The sequence below is a fragment of the Macrobrachium nipponense genome, chromosome 26 (assembly GCF_015104395.2).
Source record: "Macrobrachium nipponense isolate FS-2020 chromosome 26, ASM1510439v2, whole genome shotgun sequence".
NCBI lineage: Eukaryota > Metazoa > Arthropoda > Malacostraca > Decapoda > Palaemonidae > Macrobrachium > Macrobrachium nipponense.
Window position 1 is genome coordinate 64,436,792 of NC_087215.1, and position 27,500 is coordinate 64,464,291.

A 27,500-nucleotide genomic window follows, 5' to 3' on the forward strand; every position below is an offset into this window, starting at 1 on the left:
TCATCATGTGGTTATTTTCTTATTCTTCTATAAAAATATTCTTGCATCATCACTTTGTGTCTGTGTAGGTGTTTTAACGCATTGCGTTTTCTAAAAGCTTATTTTGATGCAGTTTCCTACCCACCACCTTCAGGATATGGAATTCATGCTAAGCTTCCAGCGGCGTTAAACCCATTTTTTTTTTTCTTATTTTGCCCTGTTCGGTTCCAGCCTTGATAAGGTCGTTAGGAAGTCCGTCCAATCACTTAGTAATTATATATATATATATATATATATATATATATATATATATATATATATATATATATATAAAGATATATGCCACGAACGAAAAATATAAACGAAGGAGGATCTGCGAGACCTTTCGACGTTAAATGAACCTTTACTAAGCAGAACTGATATATATGAGGGAAAAGACAATACAAGAAGATTCGTATAAAAAAAAAAACTGACAGATAGGGATTATAAAGAGATTAGTACCTAGAATCCGACACACCTGGAAGATAAGTAACCTTCCCAAACAAGCATAAACATTGGGTGCAATTAAAGGTTTAAGACAATCATCTCAGATACAAGGACAAGACAATTAAAGGATTATAGGTGACAGCTATTCAGAACTTGGTAAACAAAACCATATTCAACGTACATATTCACAATCCATGTCAGACATACATTACAACAAAGATAACTCTAAGGCAACTTATTTTTATTTAAGTCTGTAATTATATCTTTGAGGTCATTCTTAAACATGTTACAAATACAAGGGTCTAAATGAAAAAGGCCACGACTAACATTGAAATTACAATGAAAAGTACTTACTTTTCATTCTAATTTCAATGTTAGTCGTGAAAAGCAGTAAATATTTTTACTGCTGGAAAAACGTCTGTTTTATGTACACCCACTTGGGATACGAACGGAGAATATCGCCCACAATTTCGCTCCTCTGTAGGGCTAGGGCGGGATGTCGAAGGCGTGAAATAACTCCCGTAAATGGCGTTTGGGCGTATAACGGAGGAGCTGTTATGGACCGGAATGGCTTTTTTCAGGTCTGCTCTCTCACTCTGTCTCTAACTCGAGTGGGTAATCATTTTCAGGGATATGTTTTTCGCTCCTTTTGTGAATAGGAAGCTGTGTGTTTCCTCTTTGCCTTCAGTAATCAGGAAAAAAAAAATTGCGTCCATAATTTCATCTATGCTGTTCATTAAAGTTTTTAGTGTAGGAGTTATTTGTTAGTTACCATAATAGTGAAATTAAATTCAGACACACAATCACTCACACACACACACATACACACATATATATATAAAAATCTATAATATATATATGTATATATATATATATATATTAAATATATATATATATATATATATATATATATTATAATATATATATATATATATATTATCTATATATATATAATTATATATTATATATATATATATTATATATATATATTAGTACGATATATATACATTACATACATAAATAGTATATCGCCCTATGAATGCCCGTTGTAAACGCACTGCTACACTTACTAGCAATAGGCTATATATAGTAAAAAAATATTATATATAATATATATATATATATAGTATATATATATGTATATATATACGTATATATTCGTGTGTGCGTGCGCGCGTGTACGTGCATTTCATGTAAAGTAATCCGGAACTGAAAAAGATTAGGTCAGTCAAAAGAGCTGAAACATGAAACACACCCGAGGAGAAGGAGACAATTGCGTGAATGGACTAACTTCTCCGTTTGATGTTGACAAACCTGCTCCTCTGTGACCACTCACACCGAAAGCAGGCGTCGAGACGCTCCTGTTGTCTGTTGGCAAACTTGCCACCAGGAACCAAAAAGTTTCGGGATTAAGACTGTCACTTTGAAGTGACTTCTTCTCCTTCTTCTTCTTCTACTTCTTCTTCTTCTTCTTCTGCTCAATAGGAATGCGAGTGTTGGATGTCTTGGTAAAGTTCTCAACGAATATATGTCTTTTTAACTTGAGAGAGAGAGAGAGAGAGAGAGAGAGAGAGAGAGAGAGAGAGAGAGAGAGAGAGAGAGAAAGGAGCAGGTGTCTTGAGATTCAAGCAGCTATGGAGATGCCTCCTTTTTTCTTTCTTTTTTACAGAAATAGCACGGGGAAGTATCGACAACCATTCCTGCTAGATATTTGCATAGTCAGTAAATGAAAGGCATTTTTTGGAATGGGGTGTTTCACGAGCACTGCCGCAGCTCCTCAAACAATGACTTCTAAAATTTCGATCGCACAGAGACCGCTTAAGAAACTAGTGTTATTGTTTGTAGACATTAAGCAAATCCTTTGGAAAAATCAGTGTAGGTGATAACAAATACGAAGTGTCAAGTTGGCCCTATTGTTCTTAATTTAACGCCACTCTCCCTGTTCCAATTACTCACTACAATAATAATAATAATATTAATAATAATAATAATAATAATAATAATGCACATGCAGAAGAGTGTGATCCTAGAAACGGCGCACATAGTAAGGAAAGTGATGGACTCCTAAGGAGGCAGAATGCAACTCGGAACCCCACACTATAAATACCACCCAGTCGAATTAGAGGACTGTGAAAAAAAAATGATAATAATAATAATAATGATAATTGAAGCCAAACACCATTGACAATAATTTTGATATAACCCAAATTAGTTCTGATTGATAGTGTTTACAATTTAGAAAAATAGAAAAAAGACAACTTGAAGAAATAGGGATTACATATGCGGCAGATTGTTCTGTAAAACGCAATTCAAAATTCACCTTCAGATAAATTCTACGGGATACTTAACCAAACCCGCCGCCCCCCCCCCCCCCCAAAAAAAAAAAAAAAAAAATATCGAGGTTCGTTTTGTGAGAAACGACGTCGCAGAAACTCCGGGGTTCGATTCTCGGGCATTCCATTGAGGGGTGAGAGATGTGCATTTCTGGTGATAGAAGTTCACTCTCGACGTGGTTCGGAAGTCACGTAAAGCCGTTGGTCCCGTTGCTGAATAACCACTGGTTCCATGCAACGTCAAAACACCATACAAACAAACAAACAAACAAAAACTCCGGGAGGAGAATTTTCCAGAAGTATCCTCATGACTTGCAGAGAGTCATTATCGCCATTTCCAGTGTTATGAATTTTATACCTGACACCGACGTGACCTCGACTGTAATTAGCACTTTTCTCATCGGATGGAGTCAGGGTTCGCCGCCATTCAATGAGAGAACGATCCGACTTTCAAACAAATAATAGGTAGCTATTCGATTCAGGCGAAATGAAAGGGGGTTGTATCATGGTCGTTCAAACTGTGAAACGGGTAAAATCTCTCTCTCTCTCTCTCTCTCTCTCTCTCTCTCTCTCTCTCTCCTGTGAAGACTAAATCCTCCCCAAAATAGGACGCATGGCCAGAACTTTTCAACCATTATCGTACGGAATCCAAAGTTATTTATTTTGATTATTCAGAGCACCCCAGGAAAGAATATCTTACCTACAATGTTTTAGCTTTTACTATGGAACCACTAGACGAGGCCTAATATATGATTATTAAGGGATGTGGCTGCGAGACAGACTGACAGACAGATCGATTGATTGATTGATTTAAGACTGATAAAACTGGCGTCACAGCACCTAGGTTATTGACGCCGTCACAGACAGGCAGACATAGAAAAAAGTCCCTTTCGCCTATAAAGAGCAAAAAAAAAAAAAAAAAAAAAAAAAAAACTCTAGAATCTCCCGGTTTGATCAGTCAGTCTTTCACGCCGCCACTGACTTCTGTAATGAATTCTGGGCCCTCTTCGGTATTTTCAGAATCATATACCCTGCCCATTTTCCAGAGGCGGCGGAGCTGCCGTTCCATAGAGGAAAACGTTCATTAAAACTTTTTTCATTTGGGGAACTTAAAAAGGCCAAGGTAGCTGTAGGCTTAACATAACAATGTTTTGGAAAGAAAAGGGGAAAATGGAGACATTATTCCTTTGTCATATTAGTATGATCTTCCTCTCCTCGAGAACGTAAGAAAAGCCCTCCAGAGACAGGAGAACGACTCGAGAAGAAAGAGAGATAACAGAGGAAAGAGATAAGGAGAGTAAAAGTGAGGAGAGGGACTCTTTGAAGGAGACAATCGCCTTTTCCAGCGAGAGGAAGTTGGAGACTTCTGGCGCGAAGTGGCCACTCACAAATGAGGATGGTCTCAGGCGCACCCTCCACTACACCCACAAGGATGCCAAGAGCATCACGAGTGAAAGATGAAGCCGGGAGCTCTGAGGAATGTACTGTAGGTAGGAGAGGCAGGAAAAGAAGTATATCTTAGTTTAACCAGACCACTGAGCTGATGAACAGCTCTCCTAGTGCTGGCCAAAAGGATTTAGATATTTTTGGCGTGGCTAGGAAACAATGGTCGCCTAGCAACGGGACCTACAGCTGATTGTGGGATCCGAACCACATCATATCGAGAAATGAATTTCTATCACCAGAAGTAAATTCCTCTGATTCCGCGTTGGCTGAGCCGAGAATCGAACGTCAGACCACCGGATTGGTAGCTAGGCAGGAAAATGCGTGGAAACGGTTGAAAAGGATCAAAGTGATGGAGGAGGAGGAGGAGGAGAGGAGGAGGAGGATGAGGAGGAGGAGAATAAACGAACCATTAAGGGAATATTGGAACGATAGCTTGGATGGACTTCGAAGGGCCTGGAACGAGAGTGATACGAGCTAGTAAATGGACGACAAGGCTTATGGACATGTATACAATTCCTTTCTTATAAAACATTCATTCGCTGTATAATTAAACAAGTAAAAAAGGCGCCGAAATTTCTTCGGCGCAGTCGAGTTTTCTGTACAGCATATAATGCTGTATGAAACTCTCACCCACGGTCCATGAAAATCTCAGCCACGAACCGGTTGTGGCCTGTACTATAGATGCACGATCATGACTAACTTTAACCCTAAATGAAAATAAAAAAATTACTGAGGCTAGAGGGCTGCAATTTGGTATGTTTGATGATAGGAAGGTGGATAATCAACGTACCAATTTGCAGCCCTCTAGCTTCAGGAGTATTTTAAGATCTGAGGGCTTATGAGTTAACCTTCTTCTCCGAGAACCTAAGTTCGTTCGTCGTACCAGTCCTTGGTTACTTCCAGCTAATAAGTGGGGGAGAGGGAGGGGGTTGGGTTAGGGAGGAAAGGGAGATGGGTTGGGGGGAAGGTGAACAAGGTCAGCTCTCTGTGGACCTTAGTGGTTAGGAAAGTTGAGGGGAAGAAGAAAAGAAGAGAGAGAGAGAAAGACTCTGACGTATGAAGAGGGAAACGGGAGCCTCTCTCCTTGAGGAGGAGTAAGGCCTTGGGGCCGGCCGTTAGGGGAAAGAGAGAGATAGAGGGAGGGGGGGGGGGGGGGGGGGGGGGGGAAGGGGGAGTGTGGAACCCAGCTCGAACACTTTGCAAGTAATGAGCAATTACGTGGAGGCTGGTGTCACTCCGTCAGAAGGACATAAAGGGGAAAATGGAGAGAATGGGACGTGGAATGCGTGGAGAAAATGGAAGTAGAGAGATGGAGAGTGAAAAGAGAGGGTGATGCTGAAGGGGAATATATATACTACTGTACCTCTCGGTGGTCGGTAAGACTCTTATGCCTAGATTTGTTAATCAACTCACTTTGAACGAGGCTGATGGGGCAAGAAGAGCAAACACTGAACGCCAACTTATTTTCCATTCCGTTTTCTCTCTGTTTAACGAATACACACTCACTCGCCACATACATACAGACATACACACACACAGCTACACAAATATATTATTTATATTATATGCTTGTATATATATGTATATATACTTATATCTGTTGTATATATATGTATATATATAATTATATCTGTATCATATATATATATATATATATATATATATATATATATATATGAGAGATATGTTTTATATATATACATTATATATATATGTCATATCACATTACCGTGATTCATATACATATATCGAGCTACAAATGTCCTTTAATATCTAATTCGCTCGACCCCGGAATTAATATATTTTCATATACGTTTAACCGAGGGGGAATTTATTAAGCGATAATAGAAATTGTCGGCCGACAGGCGCGAACCATCGACCTCTCAATTCCAGGACTGGCAGTGAGCCTTAGCCAACCCCGCCAGTCCTGGAATTGAGAGGTCGATGGTTCGCGTCTGTCGGCCGGCAAATTCTATTTATCGCTTAATAAATTCCACCTCGGTTAAACACATGAAAAATATAATAATTCCGGGGTCGAGCGAATTAGATATTAAAGGACATTTTTAGCTCGATACACACACACACACACACACGCATATATATATATATATATATATATATATTATATATAATATATATATATACATATATACACATAAATATAATATATATATACTATATATATACATATATATATGTATATATATATATATATATATATATATATATATATATATATATGTATATTATGGGGGGATACCCCCCCCCCCCCTTCCCCCCCCCCCACCCCCCCCCCCCCCCCATGTTCCCCCCCCCCCCCAATCATTAGGTAAGCGTGTGACACGAGACGGAAGGCAAAACCCACACAGCATTACACACACAGCCTCTCTCTCCTCTCTCTCTCTCTCTCTCTCGGCAATTTCTCTCTCTCTCTCTCTCTCTCTCTCTCTCTCTAGCACCGACACCTCTCAATCTAACAGGTAAATGAAAATGAGAGAGTTGCGTCATAACATTAACATTTATTAACAACGAATAAATAATGGATAATCAAGTCTTACAGACTAACTCAAAAACCCCGAATAGTACAATGTCTGATAGTAATCATGAGTCACCAAAAAAAGTCTACACCCATCTGGGAACTCTTTGTCTCTCCATTCCAGAAGTACCAGAATCGTCTGTTTCAAAGACACAGAACACATCCCGGTAAGTACACACACAAGTTTAACAGACAGAGGTTAAATATTGGATATTATCATAAAAATGTCAAACAGACAACAAGCCAGTCTTTGGCTAAAGCACTTCAACACTCACCCAAGCAACCGGAACACTTAAACACTATGTCACAAAAACTCCCCGGCGAACGCCACGGCATCTTGCCTGTGACTTGAGGCCCCTCTGTCAAAATCCTCCCATAGGCTTGTGTATGACACTCTTTTAACAGAAAGAGGCGTACACGCACATACGAACGCACACTTCGTTAGCGCCTCACGGTTCTAACTGCATCCAGTTTCACAAAGGCACTTTGAGAAGAGTTAATAAACTCAGTACATTGACTTGTCGAACTAAGCATTTTTATCTCACGCCATCCCCAGAAACTCATTCATCAGCTACTCTCAGGTTGTTACCTCTGCACTGTTCTCCACATTCCATAGGTCACTGAGAACACATGGACAATATATTATCAATCAAAAACCCTAGGCCTCACATATATATGTGTGAGAGAGAGAGAGAGAGAGAGAGAGAGAGATGTTAAAGGAAAACGCTGGAAGCCATTCAAACGCATTGCTTTTAGCGTATGTATAGCAAGGACTGCAAAAATGAGAAGCGTATATTCAAAGAAGTGATAAAAATGTCAGCGTAGACGAAAAGGTACTACTACATCAGACTCTTCTGCAGTGATTCGGTCGTGAGGAGAAGTCTTAGGATTGGGGACATACAGACTGAGAATATATTGGCTGACGCAGACAAAGCAAAACATAAACTGAAATGTTAATGATTTAGAACAGGAGAGTTCGTACTTGAAATGGATGTGGCAGGTGCAGTTTATGTATAGTGGGATCGACGCAATCCTGGTTTTGAATGGAAGCAAGAAACAATGCATTAGAAGCGGCAAAAAAGACCATGTATCAAAACCAAAAAGTACCTTACAACACAAAAAATTTGCTTGTACTGCCTTATAATAATAATATGAAAGATATCCCCCATCTCCTGAAGAATTTTGGTGTTAATGTCACTTTTAAAAACAATAAAACTGGTACTTATCAAGAACTCCCCGACAATACTAAAGTATGTGTATATAAAATTCCATGTAAGTCTTGTGACAACTTTTACATTGGTCAAACGGGTAAAGCACTGAAAAAGAGAATAGAACATAAAAAATGTGTGAGATATGCATAGGAAATAGTGGTATTTTTGTACATTTTAGTGAAAACAATCATGCTATTAACTGGGAAGGGGCAAAAAAGATTGTGCATTCTAATAGTGCAATGGAAAGAAATATAATTGAATCTAGCTTTATAAAAGAAAGTTACAACAATAATATGAACATCAGTCAAGGAATGTATAAACTTGATCCTTTAATGTCAAGAGAAATTTGTAAACTGTTTGAATTTTAAGGTAGGCAGTAGAGATGTATGGAAATAGGATTATAATATTTGTAAACACAGTCAGTGGGCAGTAGTGGTAATGAGATGTCCAACTCCGCCTCCCAGACACCTGTCAGATGTGGACTTGTTGTCTCCTACGGTGGGTACGTTTACCGGTAGTGTCCCTTGAGAATTTATTGTAAATTTTAGCCAAATGATTTCTGAAAGCCACTCCTACCTTGACACCTACTACCTGTGGGTGGATCTGCAGTCTCAAACGGTTGTGTCTATGTTCGTCAGTACTGTCGATGTGGTATATATATTTTTGACTTCTAATACTATGTATCAGTCCCTCGTCAATGGCTTGGAAATAAAGTCGAAACCGGTCAGGACCTACACCCCGCCTCTTATTTTTCACCTGTGGATATGTGTGATTATATATATATATATATATATATATATATATATATATATATATATATATATATATATATATATATATATGTCTGTGTGTATGTATGTTTGTATGCATATATTTTCTCATCCGTTTCCACTAATCTGCATCAGAATTCGACGCTGATCGATCTACACAGCATCCAGGAAATATAAACAAAAGGGATATTCCGTCATTTGATAAAGACAGCGAGACACCAAGAATTTGCTCGGCTAAAGAACACAATGAAACGCGACCATCAACCCACACACAAGCGAGACACTAATAAGATTATATGAAATTCCTACGTGCCAGCGCTTGGCGATGGTCTTTCTGGTCGGCTTTGCCTTTCTTCTGGCTGTGACAAATTCCTGCGAAACCAAACAAAAGGAAATAAAAGGTGCGTGGTTTATAATTATATATACAGGGTGTTCATAAAGTCCCAGTACCATTACAAGCAATAAATACTTGTAATGGTACTGCGACTTTATTGACACCCCGTAGATATATATATATATATATATATATATATATATATATATATATATATATATATATATATATATATATATGTTTTATTTTATATTACGAAAAGGTAAAAATCGTGATGATTGTATGAACAAAGTTACAGCCACGTAGGTAATAAGACGAAAGTACTCACCATCTCATTGTTTCACTCTTTCCTCCATGGCTGTGGCTTTATTCATATATATATATACTATATATATATATATATATATATATATATATATATATATATATATCGCACACTACTTCCTGTGTCTCGAAAATAGCACGAAAACATGTCTTCTGAGAGAAGCTTTTCCATCTCCCGCTATTTTTATCTTCCCTCTAGTTCGCCTTTACGGCAACTTCCCACAAACAGAGGGAAGGCAAATCCGGAGAGAATGAGCATCGCCAAGCGCGTCACCTAAGAATTTCATTGAATTTCTTGCTTTCGTAAGGTTAATGGTTGCGTTTCATTGCGCTTGTTCAGCCCCGATGAATTCCCAGCGTCTCTCTCTCTCTCTCTCTCTCTCTCTCTCTCTCTCTCTCTCTCTCTCTCTCTCTGCCACTAGCAAATGAAAGCATCCTGCTTGATTATATGAAATTTCCGGGAAACTGTTGTAGCAGGATCAAAGCGTTGGATTTTGGTGTTGACTGAATGTCTAGATGCACAAGGACATTTACATGTAGAGAGAGAGAGAGAGAGAGAGAGAGAGAGAGAGAGAGAGAGTGAGTGCAGTTCAATTGGATCTGACCAATTTTAGCATGCCTGGAAGAGCTCTGTTCAACGCGGTTTTGTAATTTATTTGTTTACTCGGCTTTTTCAGAGTTAGACTATTATTCATTTCCACGCTGAAGATATCTAAATGATTCTCTCTCTCTCTCTCTCTCTCTCTCTCTCTCTCTCTCTCTCTCTTCTCTCTCTCTCTCTCTCTCTCTCTCTCTCTCTCTGTAATTTGGAAGCTCTTCCTTCATCGTCGTATATTCATCATCTTTCCCTATCAATAATATTCGGTGTACATTATCATTTTTACTACTAATTCCTTAAAAATCGGTGTTATGATGAAAATGGTAATAAATTCTTATTTTGTTTTAACAATTATTGATCGCAATTTTCTTTGTTTTTGTGAAACACAAGAATCAAATGGAATTCATTCGCGGTCAGAACAACAATTCTTAAGACTAGAAAAAAACTCTCAAGTTTGATCTACCTTTGTTTATAAAACATTTCGCATATAGTCTTGTTTAGTGTTTTAGACTCAAAATATCCGATACATCTTATTCCTTCACTACGTCCTCCGGTGCTCTCTCTCTCTCTCGCTCTCTCTCTCTCTCTCTCTCTCTCTCTCTCGTAAGTTTTGCTGCCGTAACCTTCTCTTAATCTCCTCTTTTCTAAATTATCTATCTCTCCCTCTTCATCTTTGCCTTCTCTTAATCTCCTCTTTTCTGAGCTCTCTCTCTCTCTCTCTCTCTCTCTCTCTCTCTCTCTTGAGAATCTTATTAATCATCCCTTTTCTGCATTCCGTTTGACAATTCTCTCTCTCTCGTAATTTTTGCCGTAACCTTTTCTTCAATCTCCTCTTTTCTAAATACTCTCTCTCTCTCTCTCTCTCTCTCTCTCTCTCAAACTCTCTCTCTCTCTCTCTCTTTCCTCGCGAAATTGCTTATCTGCGAAGACTTCTCCAAATTTCAAATTTTGGGTAAAACTGAGCGTAATTCCTTATTATCGCAGCCCTGCGCGTAATTGGATGCAGATTACCGTATATCCTTGGCGAGTCATTCGCCTGACCTGTCAGAACTCAAGATTTAATTCCCATGAGACGCGTTTTTTTTCTTTTTTTCCTTTATCAAACGAAATATCAGACGATTCGGTTTCACAGATCGTTTCATTTTTATTCTTCTGTAAAAGGAAACCATTGGGATGGCTATTTGTCTGTCGGTCCGCACTTTTTCTGTCCGCCCTCACATCTTAAAAACTACTGAGGCTAGAGGGCTGCAAATTGGTATGTTGATTATCCACCCTCCAATCATCAAACCTACCAAATTGCTGGCCTCTTATCTCCAGTATTTTTATTTTATATAAGGCTAAATTTAACTATGATCGTGCGTCTGGCACCGCTATAGATGCCAACAACACAGGCGCCACCATTTGGCTGTGGCTGAAAGTTCCATGGGCCGTGGCTGAAAGCTTCATACAGCATACAATGCTGTACAGAGAACTCCATTGAGCCGAAGAAACTTCATCACATTTTTTTACTTGTTTCAATTGATATATTTTTTCTTATTTTTGCTATTATTTCAGCAGCTGTTTAGATATAGCTGATTACTACTTTAATTGTTTTACCTCATGTGTCTGAATTGCGTGTATTGTATTGTCTCTACTTTGTATATTCCATGTTTATGGCCATATACTGAAATAAAAGAATATTGTTGTTATTATTAATATTATGATTGATAAGAAATTCAAGATCTCGTAATACTATGTAAAATACAAAAGCAAAAAATTTCGATCCTCACCAGTATTTGCAAAGTAATATACGGTAGTTCACTATTATTTTATATTATTATTATTATTATTATTATTATTATTATTATTATTATAAAATGCACTCACAAGAAGGTCCTCACTTGGAGCAAATCTTATTGTTCATGTCCAAATCCGGAATGTGAAATGAAAGAGGTCTTGATATTGTGCCACTGGTCATTCATACACACACACACACACACACACACTAGTTATATATATTTTACCCCCAAGAGGTTTCGCGAGATTCACGAAGCCTGGCAATGAGGTCAAAGAGCCAAACGGAATGAGTCGATGTGGCATCAGGATTACCGATGTTATTGAGGTCAGTCATTCATCACAAGGTGGCGCGCAGCAGTCGTTTCGCATTTACGTATTTGTCAGGTCGTGAGGAAATATTCTTCCCGCTCGAGCCGAGGGAGGAAGGGAGGGAGGGAGGGAGGGAGGTAGGTCACGACAGCCTGACTCCCTCGAGGGAACTCCTCGCGACCGTTTTGATTTATGAAATTTGGGCTGGTGGCATGCCCAGGCGCTGGGCCACTTTCGGTGAGAGAGTAAGATAAACCGAACCAGACAGTTGAAGGAGGTTGGAGAATAAGGGTCGAAAGGTGGAACTGGGAGAAACACCCCCACCCCCCAGTTGCACTAAGAAGTGAGTTAGAGGAGTTGGATAGCAGCACTGAAGAAAAGGAACAACAATGGAGTTTGATTAAAAGACTAAAAAGTGGGTGCAGGTAGCGGCCGAAGGGACGCTGCAAATACCCTTTAGCACTGCCTACAGTGTACCACGGTGAAGTACACAGACGGCACTACTCTATACGGGGGCCCCGTTCCCCGTGATAAATATTCCATTACGAAGGCAACATATTACCTTCAAGCTGCGCAGAACTTTCACTCTCAGACCCGTACCGGTACATATCGATCGTCAATAAGATTAGTCGCCGCTTGTAACAGATACCTAAGGACACCCCCCCTTCTCCTTAGGGGGGGGGGGGGATGGTGCCGTCAATGCACCTCCTGCGGTGAAGTGTAGGCATTCCTTTTGGTTTTTCTCAGCGTGACTTCGGCCCCTATAGCTGCAACCACTTCCGTCCCTTTATCTGTGCATGCGATCAAATTCCCTTTCTTCCGTCTCCTAACAGCTGCTTCAAGATTACTGTCAGCGCTGAATGGCCTTTCAGGTCCTAGCGCTTGGCCCCTGTCATGAAATTTTATGTCTATGTATATATGATCTAAGGAGAGAGAATCCGTCTCCTTTCGTCCGCGGTCGAAATCGTAATTACAAATTCCAGTCGTGGAGTATCGTCTCTTTCCATTGCCACTTATTTCGGATTCTGTTTGGTCGTTAATTGCCGGGAGTGCGAGAGGAAGGACGGCGACAGAAGTTGATTTGATTGCAAGGTTGGGCAATCATTAGGGTTAATTGGTGTAGAGAATTAAACTCAATAGGAGGTAATGGGGGGGCGAAGGAGGGTGGTTGGAGCGTGTGTGGATGGCGCTAAGCTCGTCCTTTGAGGCGGTGCTGAAGGTTTGACGTTAAAAAGGAATTTCTTCGCCTTATGTCCCATGCCTCCCCCCCCCCCCTTTCACCGTCCTTGTAGCTCTTGTGTCAGTTGCTTGGTCATTCAGGGGCGCATATAACATACATATACATACATACATATATATATATATATATATATATATATATATATATATATATAACTCAGTGCAACACACACTCACATATACATATGTGTGTGCGTGTGTATGTGTGTGTTGTGCTGAGTTATACTCCCCTCCTTTCCATCAGAGTGAAGAGGATGGGAAAACGAATTTACCAAGCGATAATAAACTCCTGACGAAGGTCGCGAGGCCTCCACCTCGTGTACCGGGGAGAAAAATAAATCACTTTGTCGTCCTAATCTCCTCCGTCGTATAACAGCACCTCCGTCACTTCGATAACTTTCGTCAACGCTGACACCAAGACCTTGAATCTCGCTCAAAACCGACATTCGTCGTGCCTGTTTGCGACCAACGTAATAGGGTTAATAGGGCGATTAACCACGCTGGGATTAGCCGCGTGCTTGGCGTGAGTTTATAACGCTTTCTGGGGGGGGGGGGGGGGGGGGGGGGGGGGGGGGGGGGGGGGGGGGGGGGGGGGGGGGGGGGGGGGGGGGGGGGGGGGGGGGGGGGGGTTTTCTGGGGGGGGGGGGGGGGGGGGGGGGGGGGGGGGGGGCGGGGGGGGGGGGGGGGGGGGGTCGTCTTTTCAGGGTAATGGTTAATTAATGAAGATGGTCCTTAACAGCCATTGGATTTATTGAGAATCAGGGTACGGAGAGAGAGAGAGAGAGAGAGAGAGAGAGAGAGAGAGAGGAAAATAATTAAATAAAAAGGATGAAGAATAGAGGCTTCAGTTTAATTCTTAGTATAACTGGATAGATGAATAAGAGGCTGTAATATTCTTCAGTGGTTTGATTGGAGACTGGGCGTTAGAAAGATGAATTGAGAGAGAGAGAAGAGAGAGAGAGAGAGAGAGAGAGAGAGAGAGAGAGAGAAAAGATGAATTGAGAGAGAGAGAGAGAGAGAGAGAGAGAGAGAGAGAGAGAGAGAGAGAGAGACTTTGGATTAGTAATAAATAGATTACGGAAATATCAGGGTTTATATGGAATCAAGACAAGCTGGTTGATGTATGTGTGTGTTTGTGTTGAGGAGAGAGAGAGAGAGAGAGAGAGAGAGAGAGAGAGAGAGAGAGAGATCAGGTGTACCCACATTAGATTAAGGAAACAACGGTATATGAGCAACCTGTCAATTATTTCTCCAGTTTGATTGGGTAAAAGGCAGGAGTTTGTTGCTCGACTTCTTCATTGCCTTGGTATCTTTCCAGTCTTCCATCAGTTTAGCAAAATTTGTACCAAATCGAATAAGCCAACAAGTAATTCTGCTTCTCGTTGACCTGATAAAGACCAAAGGTCGTTGCAGTCTCCTGTGTCTGTAACCTCTTTGGTCCCTTCACTGTAGTTTTAAAAAAAGTAAGACCGTAGAAATGATTCTACCTATACTCGGTTTTTTTCCATCTGTCCACCCGTCTGTGGTGTTTGCGTATGGTAACACTGCGTCCCGGGCTTTAGATAGTTACATTCAGCTTACATTCAACAATAATGACAATATCCTATTTCGAATATTAACGGTGTAATTCGCATACAGTAAATTATGAAAACACTTTTCAGTTGCAAATGTACACCCTGATATCCTTTTATTTACCTAAAACTTACACATAGCGTAACTATCTAAAGGCCGGGCGCAGTGTTACCATACGCAAACACCACAGGCGGGTGGACATATGGAAAAAATCAAAGTATAGTAGGGGATTAGCTCTTACAGTGTGCCTGTGGCAAAACATTATGGACAGAACTAGAGATTCTTTTCATCATCCCTTTGCTTTCTAGCTACATTACTATCTGGCTTTTATTTTTCCTTCGTAGCTGTTTGGCTTCTTAACCTTTGTTAAAGTTTAGTTACACCCCTTGTTTGATCAATCCTTTGGGCCAGCCCACCGGAAACATGGATCTGTACTGAGTTAGTTAGAAAAATTTGATAACACCCTGTGTTACATATATTGCTATCCGCATCACCCAGTTTTCTCATCGTATTAATGGCTCCAAGTTTTTTTTCTTTTACTTAGGTTAATTGAGATTAACCAATTAATCGTTCTGTTGTCAGGAAGTGTTATTAATAGAGCGGCTTATGCCAAATGCATAAAGAAAAGCAGGAATAGTTCGGTCGTGTGCTCGTGTCGTTCCGCACACAAACATCGACTGAGTTGCTGTTATATTTACGCCGTGAATTCGTCGATCTCTCCAGAACAGAGGTTCTCAACCTGGGCAGCGCTACATGTACCACCAGTAATGCTTTTGTACTCTTCAGGCGGGGTACATTGGATCTGAGAGAAGAGCCAGTATTGCGCAATACATGGTGTAATCTGCTTTAGGACTGCACAATGTCGTGTCTTTTATATATATTAAATAATATAATATATAAATATATATTATATTTATATTATATATATATGTATATAATATATATATATATATATATATTTCCTTATTATTACTCTTATTAAAGTCAACACAAACAGATTTCATAATAAAATTATATCACAATATGAATTTCATTGTTTTTCTTTTTCGTCCTCAATTTTTAAGGGTAGACAGGAATCAGATAAATAAATAAATAATAAATAAATAATAAATAAATAAATAAATAAATAAATAAATAAATAAAATATGCCCAAGGGGTACAGAAGAACAAAAATGTGGGGAACTCTTGTTCTGGAACAAATCTGGAATGGGGAACCTTTTGGAAACTGTAAAAACCGAATCTCAACCAGCGAAGCACATGAAAGAAATCACTCAGAACAAGATTCTTCTGCACCATTACCGCAATATGTTTCGTTAAGTGCCCACTCCTAACAACTTTAAATGGCGCGTGCAGGAATTGCATTGTGTTGCCTTTTCAGCGTCTTTTCGTAAACAACTGATGCACAGAGAAGAGAGAGAGAGAGTGAGAGAGCTGAAATTTAAAGGATGGTGACCGGTTCGTTTCTTACTTGATTGGCAAGGCAATTAAGACGAACAAGACATTACAACACGATTCATTATCTCACCTAAACGCTGCGTTTTAAAACGAATTCCTCTTCCATCGTTTCCCCTACGTGGAGAAGGGTCGTTATGAATTGACAGCTGGAAAAGAGTAAATAGAGAAGCTGATGGGAATGGGAGAAACACATGGGTAGCCTGGAATGGCTGGCAACTCACGTTGGCTCTGGCTTCGTCAACCTGGATGCTAATAAAGGACAGGTAAAAAAAAGACAATCGAGTTTTCTGTACATCGTATAATGAAAGCCACCGAAAATAGATCTGTGATTCTTGTGGTCTCGGTATAATGTGTGAACCGCGGCCTATGAAACTTTAACCACAGCCCGCTTGTGGCCTAAAAAAAAGTATATCTTAGTTTTACCAGACTACTGAGCTGATTAACAGCTCTCCTAGGGCTGGCCTAAAGGATTAGATATTTTTACGTGGCTAGGAACCAATTGGTTACCTAGCAACGGGACCTACAATTTATTGTGGAGCCTGGTGGCCTAGCCTATATAGTTCCCAGACTCACGATTATGGCTAACTTTAACCTTGAATAGAATAAAAACTGCTGAGGCTAGAGGGCTGCAATTTGGTGTGATTGATTGGAGTGTGGATGATCAACATACCAATTTGCAGCCCTGACGCCTCAGTAGTTTTTAAGATCTGAGGGCGGACAGGAAAAGTGATGACAGGCAGAAAAAAGCCGGCGCAATAGTTTTCTTTTCAGAAAACTAAAAAAGGAATACAATAACCCCTGAATGGAATAGACTTCAGCTCAGTGGAATTCTGTATTTGTCAGCTACCATTTTATGATGGTTTATTTCCTATGCTACCATTTTAGATGTGATGCATTTTTAGACGCATCCCTTGTTTGGTGCAAAATAGAGGTTCGTTTAAGTTATGAATTATGTGGAAATACCGTGACCTATACGGCATCTAGGAAATATTCAAGTACCGGCTATAATACTATATGGTCTTTCATACTTAACGGTCTGTTACTTACCAGGGAGGCCAGACCTCCTAAGTGTCCGTTAAGTCGAGGGTTTTGCTGTCTTATGTGACACGTTGAATAAAATCATAGATAAAATGAAATCCATGAAAAAAAGTAAACATTCTCTCGGAAACTGAAGGAAGGAACGAGTTCCATTACAGAACTTAGCTTTCAGCAACGTAGAAAACAGTGTCTCAGGCATGTTGAAGTGCCGTTGCATAGGCGACGCCTCAACCTGGCGATGAATTGAGATGAACCGAAACGTTATTTGGGGTCGTGTGGAGATTATTATTATTATTTTTTTTTTTTCAGAAGATTGTTTCCATTATTCCCTTCTTGCGGATGGTTTTTCTCCCAGGGGATGCGAATATTTTCATTGTCTTCGTGAACGTAAGCGGCTTAACCGACTGTGGTGAAACCGAAGTGGAAACTATTTTCAATTTGTACCTAATCTCGTATCTGTTTCTAAGAGGATCTAACAAATGCCGCGGGCGTTCTTCGGGATAATAACAGGGGCCATTTCAGTTTTGTCTTCTCGGAGAGAGAAAAGAATGTTCTTGAGGGGTATTAGGGGTCTTTCCTAGAAATAAGCTTGCCGTATAAGAGCGGCAGTATTTTGTAGAGTTAATGTCTACATAAATACAAGAGGTTGAATGTTATCTTTAAATATTATCAGAGTAATTTAACCAGACCACTGAAGAGGAGTTGCAAATCAAAGTAGTATTTCCTGATTGAGGAAGCATGATAAGAAATCGGTTGAATTAAAGATACAGATATATTATTATTACTATGATTATTAGACTTTTCCTTGTTCTCTTGCTCTGATGAAACTTGGTAAATATTATTATTATTATTCAGAAGATGAACGCTATTCATAGGGAACAAGCCCACTAAAGGGGCCATTGACTTAAAATTCAAGCTTCCAAAGAATATGGTGTTCATTAGGAAGAAGCGCCTCAGTGGCGTGGTTAATATGGTGTTTGCTTCCCACCTCGGTGGTCGCGGGTTCGATTCTCGGCCATTCCATTGAGGAGTAAGAGATGTGTATTTCTGGTGATAGAAGTTCGCTCTCGACGTGGTTCGGAAGTCACGTAAAGCCGTTGGTCCCGTTGCTGAATAACCACCGGTTCCATGCAACGTAAAAACACCATACAAACTAACAAACATTAGGAAGAAGTAAGATAATGAGTGAATGAATGATTGGAAGTTTTCTGGCCTCCTGACAAGAACTAGGAGAAGGTAAAGGGAAAAATAAATTAATAAGTAAATAAAAAAAAATGTCAAAATGCAAGAATAGCATTAGGGTAGAAGTGCACTGCATCTTTGATTGAACTTTTGAAGTTCTGATTGCAGTTGCTTTTTGGGTGTAGTGCTCATTTTCCCCAAATAGTTTTAGCTTGACATGGTTTGCAAGGTCAAAGGTCAATAAAAGCCGGAATTGGAACAATTTCTTTCACTGTATTTCTGAGAGGAGTACATAAGGGCTCGGTCAGTGCATAACCTTTCACCCCTGTACCAAATCAGACTTCAAATTGAAATTCAACATATTGCTTGTTTTATCTGATTTTCGTAAAACTTATTAAGTAGGTGTCTTATGAACTGGTTATTTTTAACTATGACTTGTTTTCCAAAGTCAAAGATCAGTTCGTGTTAGATAGGATTTTTAAGAGACGTTTCCTATGTAGTTGTTTATTTATGGCTAAGTATATAGTATATACACAAAAGATATACAAAGGTGAGCTCCATGTAAGCACTGTAAGTGCTCAACTACATAATGAACTTGTTAAAGGTCTGAACACTAGTTACATTTAAAATACATTTTAACCGGAAATATATATATAACAGTTCGGACACATGATCCGTCCAGCTCTGATTTTAATAAAACTTGTTTTTTTTATATATCACAGGTAAAAATGGACGTTTCTGTGTTTTGATGAAACTCCATGATGGGATATTTTAAAGTTGCCTTATCCGCCATTTTATGTTACAGATGTGTATGTAGATATCAGCTTTGAATTTTCTCTTATTTTGATGAAACGCATTAGTCGAGCAAATGGGGGTTTTAGTAATTTAAAAATAAATATCTTTACGTGGGCAGTTTCTAAGTCTGGAAGTCAATTTAAAGCAGGAAAGTTATTATATTATTTTTTTTCTGGAGTCGGTGATAACTTTTTTGTCTCGGCTATTTTGACCTCGATTTATTGTCCATCACAAGTCTACTAAAAGCAATAATTTTGGCAATTTTTATAATATGAGGTGAAAACTGCAGCTTTCGGAGTGTGGGTGATATCAACTCTTCTAATTTGCTGAAAACTTTTTTTCGTAATCACCTTGATTACCCTTCATTATTATTTTGCCGCTTGGAATTTTTATTAAAAAATTGCATGATGCCATTTTTTATGTATTGAAATACAGATGTGGCCACCTTCCTACGAAGGAGGGGGGGGAACTAGTTTCCTTTGTGTTTGTCCATGTGTCTTTCAGGATCTGTCTCATTGCTTTGTCATCACAAGTCTTCCTGCACTGTTGAAGATATTTCGGTCAAACCTGATAGAAGGAGAAACAGTTATGCATAGATGTGCAGGAAGACATATCGTCCGTCCATCTTATTGTCTACTTGTCACTTTTTCTCTCTCTCTCCTTAAGTGTTAGGTCTGCATGACGGTGAAATTATTCCAAAGAATCTCTATATAACTTGAATCTTTAGAGATACATACTCCATTAATGAAGCCCTTTCAACACAAGTGACTTCGTGACCTGACTTCGTGACCTGACTTTGTGACCCGACTTCGTGACCTGACTTTGTGACCCGACTTCGTGACCTTGTCCGTGAACTTCGTATTGAAACGAGTTGCCATCAGGAACCACTCGCGTTTTACAAATACAACTCGTCGGGAGGAAATTGCCGGAGTTAAATATTTAACTCCGAGAGTTTCCTTGAGAGTTTTTTTTTTTTTTGCTCTTTCATCAGTCGGAAATGAGTTGGTTGTGGGTCGCAGGGGATATTATTATTATTATTATTATCATCATCATCATCATCATTATTATTATTATTATTATTATTATTATTATTATTATTATTATTATTATTGTTATTATTATGATTGTATTATTATTATTATTATTATTATTATTATTATTATTTATTTATTTTGGTCTATCACAGTCATCGTATAAGACTGGATGTGTGTGTGTGTGTGTTTTTTTTTTTTTATAATAGTGTGGGGTTCCGGATTGCATCCTGCGTCCTTAGGAGTCCATCACATTTCCCACTATGTGTGCTGTTTCTAGGAGCACACTCTTCTGCATGAGTCCTGGAGCTACTTCGGCATCTAGTTTGTCCAGATGCCTTTTCAGGGGTCTTGGGATCGTGCCTGGTGTTCCTATGATCATGGATACAATTTCCACTGGCATATCCCATATCCTCCTTATTTCTATTTTTAGGTCTTGATAATTATCAATCTTTTCTTTTATTATTATTATATTTATTATTATTATTATATTATATCTTATTATTATTATTATTTTATTATTATTATTATTATTATATTATTATTATTATTATTTTTATTATTATATTGTTGCTTAAACGTGTACTCATGGTTATAACACTGAAAAGAAAACTATTCAGTATATGACTGTTACCAATATAATTCGTATAGTTAAAAGCATTTTTATTGTATCTTATCAAGCTTTGACGTAGAAATTGTTAAACTCTCTCTCTCTCTCTCTCTCTCTCTCTCTCTCTCTCTCTCTCTCTCTCTCTCTCTCTCTCTTCTTTCAAGCTGCTACGAGGGAAAAGGTATGCTTTCTTTCTCTCCCTCTCGCTCTAGCTGCTACGAGAGAAAATGTTAAAATGTTACTAATTCTCTCTCTCTCTCTCTCTCTCTCTCTCTCTCTCTCTCTTTCTCTCTCTCTCTGCTACTAAAGAAAATGTTACCGATTAATCTCCTCTCTCTCTCTCTCTCTCTCTCTCTCTCTCTCTCTCTGCTACGCAGAAAGAAAATGTTACCGGTTCTCTCTCTCTCTCTCTCTCTCTCTCTCTCTCTCTCTCTCTCTCTCTCTCTCTCTCTCTGCTACGAAAGAAAATGTTACCGATTCTTCTCTCTCTCTCTCTCTCTCTCTGCTACGAAAGAAAATGTTACCGATTCTCTCTCTCTCATTATCTCTCTAGCAGCTACGAGAGAAAATGTTACGGATTATCTCTCTCTCTCTCTCTCTCTCTCTCTCTCTCTCTCTCTCTCTCTCTCTCTCTCTGCTACGAAAGAAAATGTTACCGATTCTCTCTCTCTCGTAAGTAGCCATCTTGCTTGGTGAGTCGTACCCGCGTGAAGTCAGATTAATCAACAGATATCACAAGTTTTAACATACGACTAGAATTTGAGATATCTAGAAGTGTTCGTGGAACTACCCCTCGGTGATAAGATTTAGTGTGAAAATAGTAGGATAAAGCGTCTTCTAAGTTAGTTTATCAAGTGTAATACTATAAATCAGAACAAGATGGCAGTAAGTTCCAACTGCGGGAAGAGGTGGCGTAATTTGGCGTGTCTAGCAGATTCGCAATACGATGAGGTAGCAGGAAGGGAACTGGCATTTCTCATCTATGAAATCAGCAACAGTCCTAACCAAAAAGATAACAAAAGCATTCATAGATATATTAGAAGGATATAATCCTTCAAACTGGAACAAATCTAATGAAAATATCTTGAAAATAATTGAAGAAGTTCCAAATAAAATCCAAGTGGTCAAGAGACTCATAAAGAAAATATACATACCAACATATTCCGACAAGAAAATGAATAAGGTGAATCTTTGTGAATATCCTAATTGATGCATTAGGAAAAAGAATGCCAAAAGCATGCAAACTGTGTAAGGTTTGGTATAGCATAGTCATCCACAAAACCATAATCAGAAAATGTGCTGCATGCAACATTCCGACCCATCCACAGTGTGCTGAGGTAATACAAGATTTGAGAAAAAGATACAAGAATTTTTTGTTTCAACCATGTCTATCATGGATAGACAATGTTATTAAATCAAGATTGAATGTACAAATAGTTGAGGATGAAGAAGAAGAGGAAGAGGAAGAAGAAGAAGAAAAAGAAGAAGAGAAAACGGAAGAGAAGTAAAACAACAAAAATGAAATGACAGAAAAAAAATAGGAAAACAAAACAAAGACAAGATAAAAGTATGGATGCAGAGATACTCATTGATACTACATATGAGGCAATAAAGCAGCATACCTACGAAGAAATAAATTACGATATGACAACAGAAAAGCAAATCCCGAAGAGGCTCTACTCAGATCTATACAATGACGGGAAAGAGGAAAATATAGACAAGAAAGACAAAATCTGCAACCTTTTGAAAGAGGGAATTGCAGATTTGGAGAAAGATGTTACTACAAACATCCTAAGATATGTCAAAAACTATGAAATATATATGGTAAATGTGCATACTTAGATGGATATGGGGATGATTGCAGAGATCTGCATCCAAAAATATGTAAAAACCTAAAGAAGGAAAAGGATGTAAGTTCGTCCCCCCAAAAAAATGCAAATATATGCACCTGTAGCCATGAATCATAATCAAATAAATAACCAACCAAGTAATAAAATCCAAAATAAGAAAGAAACAAATAAAGAGAGAAATCAAGAATCAGGTAACAGGTAGAGAAAAGCAAACCACCAATGAGATATGCAGAGGTGTCAGCAAAAAATTTCAAAGCATCAAGCTCCGAATTCTACTCAGATATAAATAATATTAATTATGCAAGAGGATATTGCAGAAACGGAGAAAATTGCAGATTCAGACACAAAATGAAATAATTATGATGAAGGAAGATCAAATATTATGGAAAAGTTGGATTTTTTAATGTCAGAATTTCTGGAAATGAAAAAAAGAACAACATACCAGAACAGGAAAGAGACATGGGAAAATCCTTATTACTACCAGTATTAAATGAAGGAGAAAACACGCAAACCATCATAGTGATGAATGCGCAGGGTTAGTTACGAGTAACTCAAAAAGAAAAATAGAGTACTTAGAAGAACTAACCCAAAATGAAAAGAAAATAGATATAATGAATATAAGTGAAACCTGGTATTCCCAAGAGACTGGGAAGGATGATCAAATAAAAGGGTTCCAAACTTATAGATCAGATAGAAAAAATAGGAATCAAGGAGGAACCGCAATATATGGGAAAGACAAAAAACAAGGAAAAATATATGAGAAATATAGTAACTCAGAATGTGAACTAATAGCGGTAGAATTTGAATCTGAAAAATTGATGAACATAGTTAATATATAGACCTCCTAATACTAAAGAGTTTGACTTAATAATTGAAAATTGGATGATATATGTAGAAATCACAAGGACTGGACTATTCTCCTATCTGGTGACTTCAACTTTCCTTTCGTAGAATGGAAAGAACGAATAGGAGATTGTGGTTGTACTTATACATATAAAAAGAGAGTAATAGTAGTGCAGAAGATAAGAGGCAATTTGAAAAGCTATTAGATATGCTACTAGAATACAACATTCAACAAATAAATCACCTGCCAACAAGAAAGGAAAATACTTTAGACCTAGTATTTGTGAACGAGATGAATTATGTTAAAGAAATAATAGTTTATATGCGAATATTTCAGACCATGAATGTCATAGAATTAACAGTTCATTCCAAAGCAAGTGAAAATAGAGATAAGCAAAGAAATGAAAAAAGTGGGAAGGATATGGAAAATACAACTTCTACAGTAAAAATATAAAATGGTCAGAAATTAATGAAGAATTAAACAAAGATTGGGATAACATTTTCGTAAGTGATGACATAAAAGGGTAAATACGGAGATATTATATAAAATATTGGAGAAAATAGTGGAAAAATATATACCGAAGAAGAAAAGTAAACATCATTCATGCATACCAAGAGACGAAGGATCTTGTTCCAGAAATAGAAAGTGGAAAAAAGGTCTTGCAAAAGAAAAAATGCATGGAAAGTTATAGAACTAAAAAGTAAGATAGAAAATGCAGAACAAAAGATTATACAATCAAAAGAAAATGAAAACGGGACTTGGAAGAAAAAACCTATTAAATATCAAGCACAAAACCCCAAGCTATTATACTCATATGCGAAGAAGATGAATAAAAGAAGAATAGAAATAGGCCCTCTGAGAATTGAGGGAGATTAACGAATGAAAAAAGGAAATTTGCAACATACTGGCAGAACGATATAAGAGAGAATTCACCCCTAGAATAGATAATGAAGATAATGATATAGAAGTAAGGGATGAAAATAGTGAATATTTTAGCTGACATAGATATTAATGAAGCTGATATTGTGCAGGCTATTAAATGAAATTAATGGAGCTGCTGCAGGGCCTGATGGAATTCCTGCTATTTTGTTAAAGAAAGTAGTTTCATTCTATCGCAAAGCCACTTGCAATATTATTAAGACAAAGTGTAGATACAGGCAAGATTTATGAGGAGCACAAATTAGCATATATTACCCCTACTTTCAAAAGTGGATCAAGACTAGAGGCAAGTAATTATAGGCCTGTGAGTCTAACATCACTATTATGAAAGTGTATTGAAAGGGTAATGAAGAAAAATATTATGAAACATTTAATAAAAAATAATTTGTTTAATAAAGGACAACATGGTTTCGTACCCGGAAAAAGTACACAAACCCAACTGTTAGTCCACCGTGAGAACATATTCAAAAAATATGAAAGCGGAAATGAAACAGATGTGGTTTATTTAGACTTTGCAAAAGCTTTTGATAAAGTAGACCATAATATATTAGCGAAGAAAATTAGAAAAACACAATATCGTGGATAAAGTAGGAAGATGGTTAAAAGAATTTTTACACACAGAAAACAGATAGTTATTGCAAAACGACGAGAAATCGATGAAGTCAAGGTAATATCCGGTGTGCCGCAAGGTACGGTGTTAGCTGCAATACTGTTTGTTATTATGATTGAAGACATAGACAATAATGTGAAGGATTCGGTAGTGAGTAGTTTCGCAGATGACACAAGAATAAGTAGAGAAATTACTTGTGATGAAGATAGGAACGCTCTACAAAGAGACCTTAAACAAAGTAATTAGATTGGGAAAAGGCATGGTAAATAGGATGGTATTTAACTCTGATAAATTTGAATCAATAAATTATGGAGACAGAGAAAGAAAGCTATATGCATAATAAGGGACCTAATATGAGAACCATCACAAATAAGGAAGCAGTTTAAAGACCTTGGTGTGATGATGAATAGGAACATGTTATGCAATGATTCAAATAGCAACTCTGTTGGCAAAATGTAAAGCAAAAATGGGAATGTTGTTACGGCACTTCAAAACAAGAAAGCTGAAACACATGATTATGCTTTATAAAACATATGTTCGTAGTCCACTTGAATATTGCAATATGATATGGTACCCACACTATCAAAAGGATATTGACAAATAGAGAGTGTACAAAGGTCCTTTACAGCTAGAATAGAAGAAGTTAAGGACCTAGACTACTGGGAAAGACTACAATTCTTAAAATTATATAGTCTAGAAAGGAGAAGAGACGCTACATGATAATTCAGGCATGGAAACAGATAGAAGGAATAGCAGAAAATATCATGGAACTAAAAATATCAGAGCAAAAAGCAGAGGTTTTAGTTTATTAATATGCCCAAAACTTATACCAGGAAAAAAAAAAAATAAGGGGGAAAAGCACACAGGCATTAAGCCACTACGCACCAGCCATCGATTAAGGCACCTCTATTCAATGGGCCGTTTGCCAGCTCATTATCTGAGAATTTAATTAATTCAGAATTGATTCGTTTTGATGTGTTTAAGAATAAGCTCGACAAATATCTAAAAACTGCATCCCAGACCATCCAAGATTGGAAAGATGCAAAATATACCGGAAGATGTACTAGCAACTCTCTGGTAGACATTAGAGGTGCCTCACACTGAGGGGACCTGGGCAACCCGAACAAGATGTAAGGTCTGTAAGGTAAGGTCAACTCTCTCTCTCTCTCTCTCCCTCTCTCTCTCTCTCTCTCTCTGCTACGAAAGAAAATGTTACCGATTCTCTCTCTCTCTCTCTCTCTCTCTCTCTCTCTCTCTCTCTCTCTCTCTGCTTACGAAGAAATGTTACGATTCTCTCTCTCTCTCTCTCTCTCTCTGCTACGAAAGAAAATGTTACCGATTCTCTCTCTCTCTTTATCTCTCTAGCAGCTACGAGAGAAAATGTTACGGATTATCTCTCTCTCTCTCTCTCTGCTACGAAAGAAAATGTTACCGATTCTCTCTCTCTCTCTCTCTCTCTCTGCTACGAAAGAAAATGTTACCGATTCTCTCTCTCTCTTTATCTCTCTAGCAGCTACGAGAGAAAATGTTACGGATTATCTCTCTCTCTCTCTCTCTCTCTCTCTCTCCAAGGTGGAACCTGACATAATTGTTATGCGACCTCTTTCTCTCGCTAACTTGGAAAGTGGAGAAAACAATATGCAAAAACCCATTAATTAAACACTGAACAAACGGCCGACTTACCTGGTTCTCCTATATCGACGTACTGCTGGGCGTAAGACGTGGGCTGGACGACGAAGTACGACTCGGTCGAAGTGAAGGGTCCCACTTCGGAAGTCACCAGGGGTTGGTCAGCGGCGTCCATGATCCTGGAATGAAGTCTTCTGGATTCTGACGACGCAGAGGGCGCTCTCGAGTCAGAAATGTCTGTCCGAAGCTACTGACTGGTGTTAAGCGTCCATGAGCCTTTAAGAAGTCCTGGGAAATGTTAATTCTCTCTCGTTTTGTGGCCGTAGGGGTGGTTACCCAAATCTTCAGGTGTTAGGCGTCCATGCACTAGGAAAGCAGGTCCTAGGAGATTGTTTTGTTTTCTTCTTGCGTTATTGATGTAGCAGGTATTGCCAGAGTTAACTGGTATTTGATGTAGCTGATGTGTTGTCTATGGATAAAGCATATCTCGTGTTATTCTGTATTGTTGGACGAGGCGCTTGGTGGAGCTTTTATTTCCCTCGAAGCCAAAACTGTCGTTGTATTGGAGTTCCAGGAATTTGAAGAGGGCGCATTCACCTTGTGC

General features: G+C 38.5%; 1 protein-coding gene across 5 annotated transcripts in view; it reads right to left on the reverse strand.

The window, feature by feature from the left end:
* LOC135200342 (synaptotagmin-10-like) overlaps positions 1–27,500 on the reverse strand; it is a 118,635-nt gene that overhangs the window by 60,789 nt on the left and 30,346 nt on the right. For 4 of the 5 annotated variants that reach the window (XM_064228919.1, XM_064228918.1, XM_064228915.1 and 1 more), the window contains exon 2: positions 26,951–27,500. This exon is cut by the window's right edge and continues 171 nt beyond it. The exons of the other annotated variant lie outside the window; for it this stretch is intronic. In XM_064228919.1, the coding sequence (XP_064084989.1) occupies positions 26,951–27,071 (121 nt within the window). In that variant the 5' untranslated portion in view covers positions 27,072–27,500. The remainder of the gene's footprint in view (positions 1–26,950) is intronic. 5 annotated transcript variants of the gene reach the window in all.